Source organism: Oreochromis niloticus, linkage group LG6 (assembly GCF_001858045.2).
Source record: "Oreochromis niloticus isolate F11D_XX linkage group LG6, O_niloticus_UMD_NMBU, whole genome shotgun sequence".
Classification (NCBI taxonomy): Eukaryota; Metazoa; Chordata; class Actinopteri; order Cichliformes; family Cichlidae; genus Oreochromis; species Oreochromis niloticus.
Genome location: NC_031971.2, coordinates 42,020,624 through 42,035,928, shown reverse-complemented (window position 1 = coordinate 42,035,928; position 15,305 = coordinate 42,020,624). Strand labels below are relative to the sequence as shown.

Sequence of the window (15,305 nt, the reverse complement as noted above, 5' to 3'; positions counted from 1 at the left end):
TTTCTTAAGTAAAGGATGGATAACTGCGTGCTTAACTCACTTGGTACTTGACGTGACAAGAGACTGGTATTGATTAAGTTCGGCACAACAGCGTCGGCCAGGTGCAAGCCGTCTAACAGCAGGACGATTTTATTTTATTTATTTTAATTTATTTTATTTAGAAAGAGGGGCAATACATATTAATGAACATTTTAACAAATGTAAATATGCCAGATTATAGCCTTGGGCTAATTTCCATCTGCAGACCGTCTGGCAGGTTGGTTTTAAAAGAGGAACAATGTCGAATAAAATGGGCATATGGTCAGAGAATGTATGAATACATATGATGATGCCAAGTTCAACGTGTGACCACGTTCTTGAGTGGCACCCTTAACAGACTGAACAAAATTAAAAAGGTTCACTAAGTCCATGAAGTCCTTAGCCAGCGGCTTCCCTGGGCAACAGACGTGAATATTAAAATCACCAAGCTGCAGTGGTTTGTATCATATCTATCTAATAGACTCCAAATTGTTCATGGGGCGATTGTGGCTCAAGAGTTGGCAGTTCATCTTGTAATCGGAAGGTTGCCAGTTCGAGCCCCGGCTCCGACAGTCTCGGTCGTTGTGTCCTTGGGCAAGACACCTTACCCATTGCCTACTGGTGATGGTAAGAGGTGCCAGTGTCCGGCAGCCTCGCCTCTGTCAGTGCGCCCCAGGGTGGCTGTGGCTACAACGTAGCTTGCCATCACCTGTGTGTGAATGTGTGTGTGAATGGGTGGATGACTGAATGTGTAAAGCGCTTTGGGGTCCTTAGGCACTAAGTAAAGTGCTATACAAATACAGGCCATTTACCATTTGCCATGTAAATGGAGAGTCTTCTTCACACGCTGAGGTTAATTTTGGAGTACCACAGGGTTCAGTGCTAGGACCAATTCTGTTTACATTATACATGCTTCCCTTAGGCAGCATCATTAGAAGACATAGCATACATTTTATCTGCTATGCAGATGACACGCAGCTCTATCTATCCATGAAGCCAGGTAACACACACCAATTAGTTAAACTGCAGGAATGTCTTAAAGACATAAAGACCTGGATGGCCGCTAACTTTCTGCTTCTTAATTCAGATAAAACTGAGGTTATTGTACTCGGCCATGAAAATTGGATTGGATGGGATGAGATCTGAAACATCTTCACAAACTCAAAGAACTCCAATTGGCTTTTTTCAAGCTCTTAAGATAAAATCGCTGTAAATCGTGTGTGTGTGTTTCAGCTGCTCCATAAAAGTCTTACTGGGAATGACTTCGTCACAGTAATCTTCCAGGAGCCGAACTCCCCGCCCTTCACTCCGCAAAACATCTGCTCACATTCCCAACACGTCTTCATCATCGTTCGAGTCCACCGCCCCTGCAGCCAGCACACCTGTTACAGGTAGGATTGTAACTAGAGCAGGTGAGATTATAACTTGAGCAGGTAGAACAGTTGAGACCTGTTAATGTGTCATTTGTGTCCTGTTAGTGTTGCAGTGTCCAGGCATAGAGACATCCCGTTCTTTGGTCCCTTGATCCCACCAGGTTGGATGTTTTCAGCCTCACCTGAATTCAGAAATTTCCTGCTGACGAAGATCATTAATGCTGAAAACGCTGCGCACAGGTCAGAGACCTTTGTCACAATAACAGCACAGCGCAGACAGGAGCACCTGAAGGAGCTGGTGGAAAACTTTTCCACATCAGTGCTAGTGGACTCATCATCTTCCATCAAGTTCAGCTTCATCTCTCTGGGAGTAAAGAAAAAAGAGCGCAGCGCACCACGGCCTCATGCTTACCTGAACAGCGCCGGGGCTCTCACCTGGAGTGTGACAGCAAAAGACTTCAGCTGCTCTTTTGATGTACCATGCCAGCTCGCCGTCTCCAGTGAGTTTGTGGTGCTTGTAGAGGAAGCCAGCAGACAGGTAGTGTTTCACTGTTACTGCAGAGACGTGATTGGCTGGAACGCCGGCCACAAAGGCATTAAACTTTTCTACGAACACGGAGACTGTGTGATGCTGTCAACACGAGAGAGAGGCTGGGAGGACAGCCGCGAGATCGCCCAGAGACTGCAGGTGACCAGAATCCTTTATGAACCTGAATCTGAGCATGTGTCATACACAAGACTGATCTGATGTCATCTGTTTTCTGACCTCAGCTGGTGACTCGTGGCAGTCCTGCTGTGGACATGATTCTGAGGAGGAACCGTCACGGTCAGCTTGGGTTTCACGTGAACTTTGAAGGAGTGGTGGCGGATGTTGAGACCAACAGTTTTGCATGGAAGGAGGGTCTCCGGCCCGGCTGTAGGATAATGGAGATCTGTGCAGTCGCCATAGTAAAGCTATCACATAAACAGATGATTGAGCTGCTGAGGACATCGATGAACGTGAGCGTGGTCGTTATTCTGCCGCACAGAGATGGGACACCGCGCAGGTCACATGATGGTTTATTTGAACTTTATTTTAAGGGTTAGAAGAAAATGTAAATATATGAAATGCAAATGCCGAATAGAAAATGTTTCAGAGATTTTTAGTGTTTCAATCTGTTTATAGTTCTGTTTCGCTTATGTGGTAAAAGTCAACAGGTAGGCTGGAGGCGGGGCTATCACACTGCTGCTCACTGTGGCTGATAACATCGGTAAAAATAGGCTCGTTTAATCTTCATATCTAAACTCTCAGGATGTTTCAGACTTCCTGTGCAATCATTAAATGTTTCCTGAGTTCCCTGCCACAGATCGAGGATGGATTATGAGCTGTAATCCTCTCACTTTAATCTCACTGTGTGAGTTTGACACCACACCTGTAAGTCAGATTTCAGGGTCAAACATAATCCGAGTGCCAGGGCCACGCCATCACGTGTCCAGAATCCCAGGAGATCTGAGCCTGAATCAGGTTTGCATGATCCTTTGGGCTCTGACAGACACCTAGCAGTGCATAAAGAGGCTTTGACTGTTGGGAGGACAAGCTCACGTCACGCTGACCACATCATGACATCCCTGCAGCACGTTTGATGTGGCTTCAGACCAGAAATCAGTTAATCAGCTGTGCGTGGCAGCTGATTAACTGATCCACCGGATGAATAATTTATTTTCTCTGAAAAACCGAACAGGCAAATTATATATAAGGCAAAATAAAAGCACTCAGCCGGCCTCCTTCAGTGCATTTACAGTCAGTAAACTCGCTCAGGGAAACAAAACAGCCTGAATTAGTAATAAGCTGCAGCTTTGAGGTCATTTCCTCAGAGTGAAAATTATCAGAGCAGAAAACCTGAGGATAACGTGTGGAGTACGCTGTTAACGGGAACACAGGAACCCGCCTCATAAACATAAGTAAAAATAAGGAGCAGATAGACTATACCAACCAATCAGCAGCCAGTAAATGTGAGTATAGCAGAGGGAAAGCCTGTGGAGGCATTTTTGTTGAGTTTTACATCAGCAGTGATTGGTTTAAAGTGACGGAGCACGAGGAGTGACATCAGTCAGTACAGACTAGGACTTTTTTCTGTAAACGATCACTCACCCGAACTCTCTCACTCGCTCGCTCACTCACACACTCACTCGCTCACTCTCCTCTCTTTGTTCTTTGGTCTTCAGGAGTTTCTCAGAAATCTACCAAGTCCCGAGGTTTGAGTACAAACTGGACTCTGACATCACTTCCTACCCATTAAGAGTAACCCCACCCACCTGGCACAAGGTGTTAGAAGCTCCGCCTACTCAGAGCATTCCAGATGAACTGGAACAGAAGCTGAGACCAATTAAACAAATGAATGAGGGATCCAGGTAACACACCTGTACCTGTCTGTGGGGGTCCGTTTGTGTCACAATAACCAGAGACAGTCAGAGTTGCCAAAGTCCAGCAAAACTTCCTTCCTTCCTTCCTTCCTTCCTTCCTTCCTTCCTTCAGGAGCATTTTTCTCGATGTCTGAAGTTTATTTAGAATATTAATGAATCTGTTCTTGTCTTTGCAGTGCCTCGTGTCGAGTTTTGTTTGTGTAAAATGTTACATCATAGAGGATTGTTGGCCTGATATTCTTTCACTTGTTTCTGTGTTGAAGCAGTCATGTAAGGTTTTTAGGGCTGATGTGATGATTATTGATGATTATTGACTGATATCAGTTAGGGTCTTTAATCCAGACCATTTCTTTACCCAGAATCCCTCAGCACTCTGTCCTTCTGCAGGTCACCAAGCAAACGCTCGACTTCGGTTGACCCCGGACCACCTTTGACCCCACAAAGCCATGCCCGGTGGGGGTAATCTAATTATCGATCCATTAGCGATCTATGTTTTCTTTTAAACAAAGTAATCGTAAACAAAGTAATCGAATTATCTGTTGATGTCAATCCTGCTTTCAGAGCTCGTCCTGATTGGTCAGTCAGCTCTGAAGAAGGCTCACTTGAGAAGATTGGGAGATCTAAAGGTGTGTTTACCTGGATGTAACCTGGTTTGGTTCTGCAGCTCTGAGCTTTGACATTTAAGCCTTTGAACTTTAACAACAACCTGGAACATCTTCATCTTCTCCTCCAGAGGCCAGTCACCTTTGTCATCATGATCATCCTCATTGTGTGACAAAGGCTCGGAGGGTTTTTCACCCGAGTCTGACGGATGCCAACAACACGCTTTCCAGCAGCAGTGGCAGCGAGGGCAGATACTCCGACCATCATCTCACTGACACTAAGATGCCTTCAATGGACAGCGGAATTGACTCCGCCCCCTGCACATCATCGGCCCAACCAGCTGTGGCTGGGGCGACGCTGGTCCTGAGCGATATCCAGAGAGGCAAATGGACAATCTCAGCCGGTCACATGACCAACCTGAGTGAGATCTGCTCTCTGTCCTGGTGAGCTGCAAGTAAACAAATGATGTCATCTCTAACTGTGATTTTTACGTAATTGTGTATTTTTTTCCATTGAGCTCCACAGCCTGATGGCAGTCAGCCAGTTTGAGCGTTCATATTTAACATTTGAGTAAATGTTCAGCCCATTATTTCTGGGCGTAGCAGAGTGCCAAGGTTAGTGTTGTCCAACGTTGTCCTCAACACCTTTATCTTGACCTACCTTGGATTTATCCTTCTTGTTCAGTAATACATTTCTATGTTGTCAAATTTCACATTGGATCAATCAGCTGGGCAAACAAAACAGCTGGATCAGAGATTCTCTTGGGAGTCGATGGGATCCAAAATAACTAGAGTACTGCAAGACATTGATCTGATTGACTTTGTGCTTGATTTTTTATGATTCCTTTTGTGGAAATGCTGGGCACACTTCCATGTTCAGTTTTCATATCATGGATTGCATGGAAAACACTGAAGTGGGGTTTTTTCTGTTCACTGAACTGGGTGATGGCTGAAAGTTCAATCGGATGGTTCAATCGAATGGTTGATACGTCGATCAATGGACAAACTGATTTATGACTGTATGACTAAAGGATCAACAAACGATAGATGGATGTTTGAAAGATAAATCAGAATCAGAGTTGCAGTGTTACACACCTCTTTGCAGCTACTCTCCACCCCCAAAACTCCATTCCCTTAGAAACCGTGTCAGGTCCCAAACCACCAAAAAAACCAAAGTAAGAAAAAACCCAAAAACAATTTAAACCTAAAAAATGACAAAAGGCTATTCTGTTCTATTCTATTCTATTCTATTCTATTCTATTTTATTCTATTCTGTTCTATTCTATTCTATTTTATTCAGTTCTGGAAAGAACAATATAGTGTCCACAACTCCAATAAAACACTGAAATGCAGATTACTAAGCATTAGGTCTCTCTCTTCTAAGTCCTATTACTACATGAACTAATATTTGTTATTATTGATCCCTAGGGGAAAATTATTTCCCCTAGGGATCAATAAAGTATTCTGATTCTGATTCTGATTGATTATTAATCAATAAATTGATTTACTCTGCCTTACAGAAACCTGGTGACAGTGTGATGACTGAATCAACACCCCCGAGTTATACTAACTGTCAGAGTCCTCAAAGCACAAGCTGAGGGGGCAGCGCGGCAGCAACCTTCCACTCCAGCTTGTTAATCAACCAAAGACCCAGACAGAGACATTTAATCTGTTATTAGACTCAAATGGCTTCTCTCAAAGTGTAAAAGAACCCATCCACCACTTTAATCACACTCTACTTCCTGTTCTGACATACAGCATAGAAACTGAACATTTAATAGTGTTTCGTGAAAACTCTGTATTTTTAATCCTGAAATTCAGGTTATTGTACTCGGCCCTGAAAATCTTAGAAATATGGTATCTAAGCAGATTCTTACTCTGGATGGCATTACCTTGGCCTCCAGTAACACTGTGAGGAACCTTGGAGTCATTTTTGACCAGGACATGTCCTTCAACGCACATATTAAACAAATATGTAAGACTGCTTTCTTCCATTTGTGCAACATCTCTAAAATTAGAAATATCCTGTCTCAGAGTGACGCTGAAAAACTAGTTCATGCATTTATTACTTCCAGGCTGGACTACTGTAATTCACTATTATCAGGATGTCCTAAAAACTCCCTGAAAAGCCTTCAGCTGATCCAAAATGCTGCAGCAAGAGTCCTGACAGGGACTAGAAAGAGAGAGCAGATTTCTCCTGTTTTGGCTTCCCTTCATTGGCTTCCTGTTAAATCCAGAATTCAAAATCCTGCTCCTCACATACAAGGTCTTAAATAATCAGGCCCCATCTTATCTTAATGACCTTGTAGTACCATATCACCCTATTAGAGCACTTCGCTCTCGCTCTGCAGGCCTACTTGTTGTTCCTAGAGTATTTAAAAGTAGAATGGGAGGCAGAGCCTTCAGTTTTCAGGCCCCTCTTCTGTGGAACCAGCTTCCAGTTTGGATTCAGGAGACAGACACTATCTCTACTTTCAAGATTAGGCTTCAAACTTTCCTTTTTGCTAAAGCATATAGTTAGGGCTGGACCAGGTGACCCTGAATCCTCCCTTAGTTATGCTGCAATAGACATAGGCTGCCGGGGATTCCCATGATGCATTGAGTTTTTCCTTTCCAGTCACCTTTCTCACTCACTATGTGTTAACAGACCTCTCTGCATCGAATCATATCTGTTATTAATCTCTGTCTCTCTTCCACAGCATGTCTTTATCCTGTTTTCCTTCTCTCACCCCAACCGGTCACAGCAGATGTTGTATGTTATGTTGAAAATTGAATTGATGAATCAATGATTGATGGCTGACGTATGGATGAATGGAACAAATGATGGATGGATGTTGATAAATGGATGAAAGGTTGACAGAGGGAGGAATAATGGATAGATGAATGACAGATGATACAAGAGTGGATTATTGCTGATGGATGGTTGAATGACCGATGAATGGATGAAAAAATGATGGATGAATGCTGACCTTTTACTTCCTGTCTCAGTGACTGTCATGGATCCACCAGCTGGTCTGAGGGCAGGTCCAAAAGCAGTTCCTCTACCAGCTCACCTGAGGCCTTAATCACATGTAAAGAAGGCTCCACTAAGGAAACGGGGCTTACTCAAGAGGGGGAGGGGCTGAAGAGATCCAGCAGGTGCAGCAGGTGAGATGACCTCATCAAGAAGTATTGGCAGTCAGCCCTGAGCTTTCCAGTCCACCCATCACTGCAAATTAAAAGTTATTAAGAATCAGAGAAGAGAGGCCTTTCAGGAGAAACTGTTAAATGCTCAGTTTCTGTGGCAGATCTGCCATCTGATTCTACCCATGAATTCAATGCAGTGTTGAAGTCTTTATATTCAACATCTAAATTAATGTTAAAGTCACCTACTATAATCTGAAGTGAAACCTGTAGCCGAGTATGAACAATTTGTTTATCAAATATTGATCCATGTCCTCTGTTATTCCTACGCGTAATGCACTTTCCCGCTACGCCGTGCAAAGCGCTGTGACGTACCAAAGGAAACAAAGTTCAACCACACGATGAAGGAAAACATTCTGTTTGTTGACCTTTTTGACACAGGGACCTCCAGAGACTTTTCAATGGCTCTGCGGGGGGGCAACGCACTCTCACTAGTCGGGATAGTTACAAAGCGTCTTCCTTATGAATGAGCAATACATTTTTTTATTAGACATTTGAACATAATACAACACAGACTCTGGTACAGGATATAACCTCCATGTTTTGACATGGAGCAGGCGCATGTAGAACGCAGCGGCCAGCGCAGCAAAAAGTTTGGTCCTTGGCTCCAGTTAGCGGTTAGCGCAGCGCACGTCACGTCCAAAGTCAAAGCCTTCAGGGGATTTGGTTTTGGTGGGAAAACAGGAGGAGAGAAGCTGCAGCAATTAACAGCGAGGCGTGTAAGCTGCGACTCTGCTTCCTGCCAGGTTTCCCCCAGAAAGCGACTGAGTGATCTACATCATCTTTTTCAGACAGACAGCAGCTTAAGGAGGACATGCGGCTAACGTGTCACTCCTGGCCTGATTGGGCAGAGACTCCCACATTGTTTTGGCAAAGTTACACACCGATTCAATGTCGGTTTTGGTTAACCTCCAATTGACGTAACCGGGTGTCGTTGCTGCCGATGTGGATTATAATTTTACAGAACCTATGTTTACCCTCAGCCAGCAGTTTCACATATGACTTGATGTTCCACATAAATTGTTCTTTGTTCTGTTTTTTTCTTGTCAAAACTTCAATCACAGCTTATCCTGCTGACATAAAATACAGGAACCAGATTTATTTAACTGTTGTCATCGTGCTGGTTTATTTAGTGTTAGCAAAGTTTTTGCAGTTTGTGGGTTTCAAATCAACATTACGTGATTCTAGATATCAGTCACAGACACCTCTGTCTTCTTCTTCTGTCTCAAAACCACTCCTGACTACCTCATGCAGTACCACAGTTCCTCTCTCATCACTCTATCATATGTTCGACACAGACACATCCGTCTGAAGCTCCTTCTCTCACAGCAAACATCACATCTGTATGTTCTCTCTCATTTTCTTCATTCGTAAGATCCTAAAATTACTCCTTTCACCTTGTAAACACAAACTCTTCACCCATGAGGGTTAGGGTTTTCTTTCTATCTCTGTCCTTCATCACTCTAAGTTGCTGCTGCACATCCTTTCCAGCTCGATTGCTCTGCATAGCCAGTAAGTACAAGTCTTCTTCTCTTTTCTTAGTGTCCGGTCTCACTTTGCCACCTCTGCTGTACGCCTAGCCTCCCAGTACTTCTGCCAACTTTCTTCATCTCCCTCACTATCCCACTATTTCTGTGACAGCCCTTTCCTTTGAATACTTTCCTGTGCTTCCTCATTTTTGCACAAAGTCTCCTTTTTCCTCTGTCCAGAGGAAACAGCAGACACCATCCCAGTCCCTCAGCACTACAAAATTCTCTTCTACCTAACAGCCAACCTGTGGGCCATGCACACTGACAACAATCAATATCAAGCCTTCGATTCCCAGCTTCAAACTCATTGTCCTGTAGGACACTTTTCATCTTCACTCACTCTTCTTCACCATGGTAGAACAGCTTCAGTCTGCCTCCTGTGCTCCTGGCCTTACTTCCCTTCCACCTGGACTCCTGCACACAGATATCTATCTTCTTTCTCTCCATCATACTAGCCTTCTCTCTCTTTACATTTAGTCTGTCTCACTGCCTCCTCACATGCCTTCTCCTCTTACTTTGTCATTGGCTAACAGCAGCAGTGTTTCTATGAGCATCCCGTTAGCCAACAGTATCGAAGGCAATCGTTGTTAACCCAGCCCTGACTGCTCCGATATGCAAAATTCAGTTTTAGTGATTCGCAGGTTTGATTTGGCAAAGATGCCCTTCCTGAAGCAACCCTCCCCATTTAGTGCCAGGCTGGGGTCCAGCACTAGAATTACACTAGCTTGGCCCCTTAAAGAAGCATTGGGACCAATTGCTTTTCAGGTTCTGATTCTTTAAACTGATTAAATCACAGCTCACTAATCAACAATAAACATAAACTTCTCCTGCAGATTAAGCTGTGTTCCAATAAAAGATGTTGGCGTGAAGCAATCTGATGTCACTGCAGGTGAACAGGTGAGGCTCATTTCTTTGTCATTCATTATTTATTAGTAATTTATTCATGAAATTGCCCCAGTTCAAATGTAAGATTGGATTTAATAACATATTTATTGTCCTACATCTGTCTAGTTGGTGTTACTAAGGCTGCTCCTGTCATATCATCATAATGATCATCATCTCTGGTTAATTAGTAGAAACAGGAAGCACAATGAACTTTCCCATAAACACATGTTGAAGGTAACACAGGTAGCAAGATGACATTGAATTGATGTTTGTCTGAATCATCATTATGGTTGAAATGTCAATGAATCAGCATTAAAATACTAATGAAACCTGATGATATCATAGTCATGACACTAGAATAACATTGATTCATAGTTGTCCCATTATAGTTGATTGCTGATCTATTTATAGTTGACTAGGTGACAACAATCATGTTGAAAACTCCATCCATCCAACCATCCAATTGCTTCTACTTCTCTGGGGCCAGGTCGTGGGTCAGCAGCCTAAGCAGAGAAGCCCAGACCCTCCCTCTCCGTAGGCACCTCCGCTAGATTGTCCAGGGGAACACAGAGTGATTCCCAGGCCAGCCGGGAGACATAGTCTCTCCAGTGTGTCTGCCCTGGGGTCTCCACCCCGTGGGACAGGCCAGGAACACCTCACCCAGGAAGCATCCTTGTCAGATACCCAGACCACCTCGACTGGTTCCTTTTGATGTGGAGGAGCAGCGGCTCTACTCTGAGCCCCTCCTGGATGGCTGAAGTCCTCCCCCCATTCCTAAGGGAGAGGCCAGCCTCCCTTCAGAGGAAGCTCTTTTCTGCCTCTTGTATGCGTGATCTTATTCACTGCCCAAAGGTTATGACCATAGGTGAGGGTAAGGTTGTGTATCGACCGGTAAATCAAGCGCTTCGCTTTTACACTCAGCTCTCTCTTCACCTCGACAGACCGGTACAGTGTCTGCATCACTGCAGCTGCAGCACCAATCCGTCTGTCGATCTCCTGCTTCCCTCACTCGTGAACAAGATCCTGAGAAACTCCTCCATTTGGGGCAGCAACTGTTCCCTGACCTGGAATGGGCACTCCACCCATTTTCAGGTGAGGCCCATGGCCTCAGATTTGGAGGTGCTGATTTTCATTCCCACCGCTTCACACTTGTCTGTGAACCGCTCCGGTGCGAGCTGGAGGCCATCACCCAATGAAGCCTACAGAATCACTTTGTCTGCACAAAGCAGAGATGAGATTCTGAGACCACCCAAGTGAAAGCCTTCCATCACTTGGTTACACCTAGAAATTCTTTCCATAAAAATTACGAACAGAATCAGTAACAAAGGGCAGCCCTGGCGGAGCCCATCACCCACCAGGAACGAGTCCGACTTATGGTGTTTCCAGTTTTCATTGACTGCAACTTTACCCTGACCTCTGACCACCTTTATTTTCATTCTAACAACCAATCCCTCATCTCTCAGCCCATCAGAGTCCCTGGTGTTCCTCCTGCGTCTACATGGAGATCTCTGACCCACACGATGTCACGTGACATGTTATACGGGATTTTGTTTTGCTGTTCTCAGCTGCCGTCGGACCACCTGCCTCCACGTCTCAACAGCACGCTACCGCCCACCATCGGCAGAAAACTGCCACTGCCGCTACAGAGGAGTGAGTACCTGTTCTCTGACTTTAAGAATTCAAGTCAATGGCTGTATCCCAATTCAGAGTCTGCAGCCTTAAAGTACGCAGCCTCAACGGTCCTCAAGGGCCGCGCACTCAAAGACCGCTAAGGCCGGAAATGCGAGGCTTGTAGGCTTGTGAAATGGGACGGTCTAGCCTCCGTCGCGCTGCCCAGGTTGCCTAGCAACCATGATACTAACAGCTGAAAACATTTCATACAGCTTTGTTTGACAGAAATGAAGGAGAACATATTTTGTTCATTTGTTTCTACACGAGCTCTGTGTGATTTCATAAGTATCTGAGGCTGAGACCACAGGACTGTAAAACATGATAGTTGGACTTCATTTCTGTACTGAACAGTCATTTAAGATTAGCTAGTAAATAACAATTAGCTCATGTTATTCATGAGACTAAAGTCATCTCACTTTGGTAATGTAAATATTATATGGCCAATATTATAGTTATTATATTAATCATTATTAGTCATTACAGCAGTGAACATGAACTCTGTGTCAGATACTGAGCTTCAGTAAAGATTCAAGTTGCAGTTATTTATATTTCCTATCACCTTAAATCTTCACTCAAAGACAAGTATCTCTGACAGTGTATATACAGATGTATTATATATAAGAGACAAATATTGTTCTTTCAGTATGTTGGCATTACTAAATTTGGCTCAATGCTTACATATATGTGTAAAAAGAAAATGTACAAGCTGTGATAACTGTTTCTGATAGAATGAAGATCAGACTGATATATGAAATATTCCTTTATTGGGTGAGAAAATCAGAGCATGTCATAACTGCTTTAAGTCATACAGAATAGATATCAGAGCCTTAAACAGGCTGACTTCTGCTAAATGGGTCAAACTGGGCAGAAAGTCTACAAACACATAACATCCTTATAGAATATGATGTAACACTATAGATCAACTTAGCTCAGAATATATAAAGCATATAAACAATTACAGCAATATGATGCAACAAACACAGCAGTGCTACTAATCCAAAATACTCAAAGCTTCATAGAACTGAAACAAACATTTATTTTTAGCTCCATCCTGCTGCTGATACATACTTTAGGTTTCTGAATATTAAACTTGTTGCTGCCTTTCATAGTGTGTAACTTGAAGGCCCTGAGTACTTTCTCCCACACTGAAAACACTGGGATGATAACATTATTTGAACATTACCTAATAAGACTGATTCAGGACAGACAATTAGTTATGTTAAACTTTCCTAGCAGTCCTTCACAAACAGGGAACAGTCTGTCTATTCTCTCCATCTGTCAGCTGCTGCTGGCTCTTCCTCCTCCTCTTCCTCACACACTGCTGAGTTTGTCCTGGTGGATCATCAGGGGTGCAAAGCCTCACAGATGATGTGCAGCAGTGGGTCCCTCAGTCTGTCCTCACTCTGGACACTTGCAGTTGCCACACATGGAAATCAAATGTGTGATAAGCTGCAGGATTCAAACACAAGTGTAACTTATAAATACATGTTCATACTTTTATTCCACAATCAGAGAGAAAGAAACAGAGAGAGAGTGCAGGACAGACAGACAGGTGACAGTCTCAGGTGTACACACTGCTACAAAACAGCACAAGAGAAGGAGGATTTAGTGTTTGTGTTATTACGAGTGCTAAACAAGAAGAGTTCCCAGATGGTCCAGTGGACACATGTGTGACTCCTGTGATTAAAGCATCTTTCTTTCAGCTTAACGAGTGAACCGTCAGCTCGTTCAAACACACGTTAAAGTCCGTTTGGCTCGACACCACCGAACAGAGGCAGCAATATAACATAGCTAACATTAACAGTGCAGTGAATCCTGCTTGTGCCGCCATATTCAGGACTGCAAACCGAGCAGCATCACTGACTTTCAGCTTGTTGTGTTTGTGGATATATGACTGACTTTAATTATCCATAAATCATCACATTCTCTGTAAGATTAAGGTCGAATATTGAGCGGCGTATATTTTAAAGTAAAGGCTTTAAAACCAAGTAAATGCACAAAGTACTAACGTCGCTAATGTTTGTAACTTTGCCGACATGTAGAAACATTTGCACATAAATAAGTGACATATTATTCAGTACTTACTTTTAAAAGTTTACTCTTCGGCCGCCCCTCTTCCGACGTTTTTTTTCGGCAAAATTATCCACACCCACCGCCGCGCTATGAATTGTGGGATATGTTGGGCCACGAAGTCTACACCGACCCATCCTTAAAATTCAGGGAAATGAAGGACGCATTTCGAGCAGCCTTTGAATTGGGACAGCCTTCGTCATGTCGCTGTGACGTAATCGGCCTTAAAATGCGGCCTTTAAGGCTGCAGACCCTGAATTGGGATACAGCCAGAGTCAACACTCACCTGCCCTCCTCCACAGGTAACCGCTCTTACTCTGACAGCTTATTGGCTCTGAGGTCTGGAGATAAACACATGCCGCTCCCACAAGCCTCATCACAGCTGGACTGGTTTCACCTGGAGAGCACTCAAGCCTTCAAAGGTAACAGTATCTTGCCCAAAGACATAGACTGGAGCAGATGGGGATCGAACCTCCAGCCCTGCGATTAGTAGGTGACCTGCTGTATCTCCTGAGCTACAGCCACCTCAGTTAGTCTTTAGCCTCTGTGTTTGTTGGCCCACTAACCCTCTGACCTTGTGGTGGGCAGATTCTCTCCAGTTCAATTCAGTTTATTTATACAGCGCCAAATCACAACAAGGAGACAGTAGACCCTACAATAATAGATACAGAGAAAAACCCAACAATCATATGACCCCCTATGAGCAAGCACTTTGGCGACAGTGGGAAGGAAAAACTCCCTTTTAACAGGAAGAAACCTCCAGCAGAACCAGGCTCAGGAAGGGGCGGGGCCATCTGCTGTGATTGGTTGGGGTGAGAGAAGGAAAACAGGATAAAGACATGCTGTGGAAGAGAGACAGAGGTTAATAACAGATATGATTCAGTGCAGAGAGGTCTATTAACACATAGTGAGTGAAGAAGAAACAGTGCCTGTTCTTTGCTCCCAGCGTATTCAAAACTGATTTTAAGCTCCTTAAATATGTCACATTTCTGACCTGGTAATGATGCACACTCCCAAAGGTCAGTGAGGTCAACTGAGCAGGGCTCCTGGTTTCACCGAGGAGCAGATTAAAGCTCAGAGATCAGTTAGGATCTCAGCAACCCTCAGCATGCTCCAAACCGTCTGGAAACTAATTTATGGAGAAGGCAGAAGGGGTGGACCGCTTCGGGCTGATAGGCAGGAAACAGGAACTCAAACGCAAATTTACTTAAGGACCGCCTCCTGTGGTCACATGACTCACAGTTGGTCACATCTGGTTTGTTGTTTGTCTGTTGTTGCGAAGCCGCCGCCCTCTCTTAGTTAGCTGGTGTTCACCTGTTCACAGCGGACATCAATCAGACACAACCCACACTGGGGGTGACATCACAGAGCTCCGCCCTGGAGGACAGGTGAGATACCTCATTTATTCTCTCTCAGTAATATTGCTGACATCACAGTGACATCATGGCTCCCCTCCCCTCAGTGACATCACAGCCCGCTCCCTCTCAGGTGAAGTCCTCCGACTGGAAGAGATTCTTCAGCAGCTGCAGCTCGACCTGCTAAAGGTAAAGCGCATTAAGCTGATGTCATGG

At 44.1% G+C, this 15,305-nt stretch overlaps 1 protein-coding gene across 1 annotated transcript in view; it reads left to right on the top strand.

The window, feature by feature from the left end:
* LOC100704127 (signal-induced proliferation-associated 1-like protein 2) overlaps nucleotides 1–15,305 on the top strand; it is a 33,892-nt gene that overhangs the window by 17,403 nt on the left and 1,184 nt on the right. Inside the window, 13 exon segments of the mRNA XM_019359444.2 lie at nucleotides 1,252–1,409; nucleotides 1,497–2,079; nucleotides 2,163–2,437; nucleotides 3,597–3,782; nucleotides 4,182–4,253; nucleotides 4,356–4,420; nucleotides 4,528–4,840; nucleotides 7,385–7,543; nucleotides 9,942–10,005; nucleotides 11,559–11,643; nucleotides 14,037–14,156; nucleotides 15,059–15,122; nucleotides 15,197–15,278. Coding sequence (XP_019214989.1) covers nucleotides 1,252–1,409; nucleotides 1,497–2,079; nucleotides 2,163–2,437; nucleotides 3,597–3,782; nucleotides 4,182–4,253; nucleotides 4,356–4,420; nucleotides 4,528–4,840; nucleotides 7,385–7,543; nucleotides 9,942–10,005; nucleotides 11,559–11,643; nucleotides 14,037–14,156; nucleotides 15,059–15,122; nucleotides 15,197–15,278 — 2,226 coding nt within the window.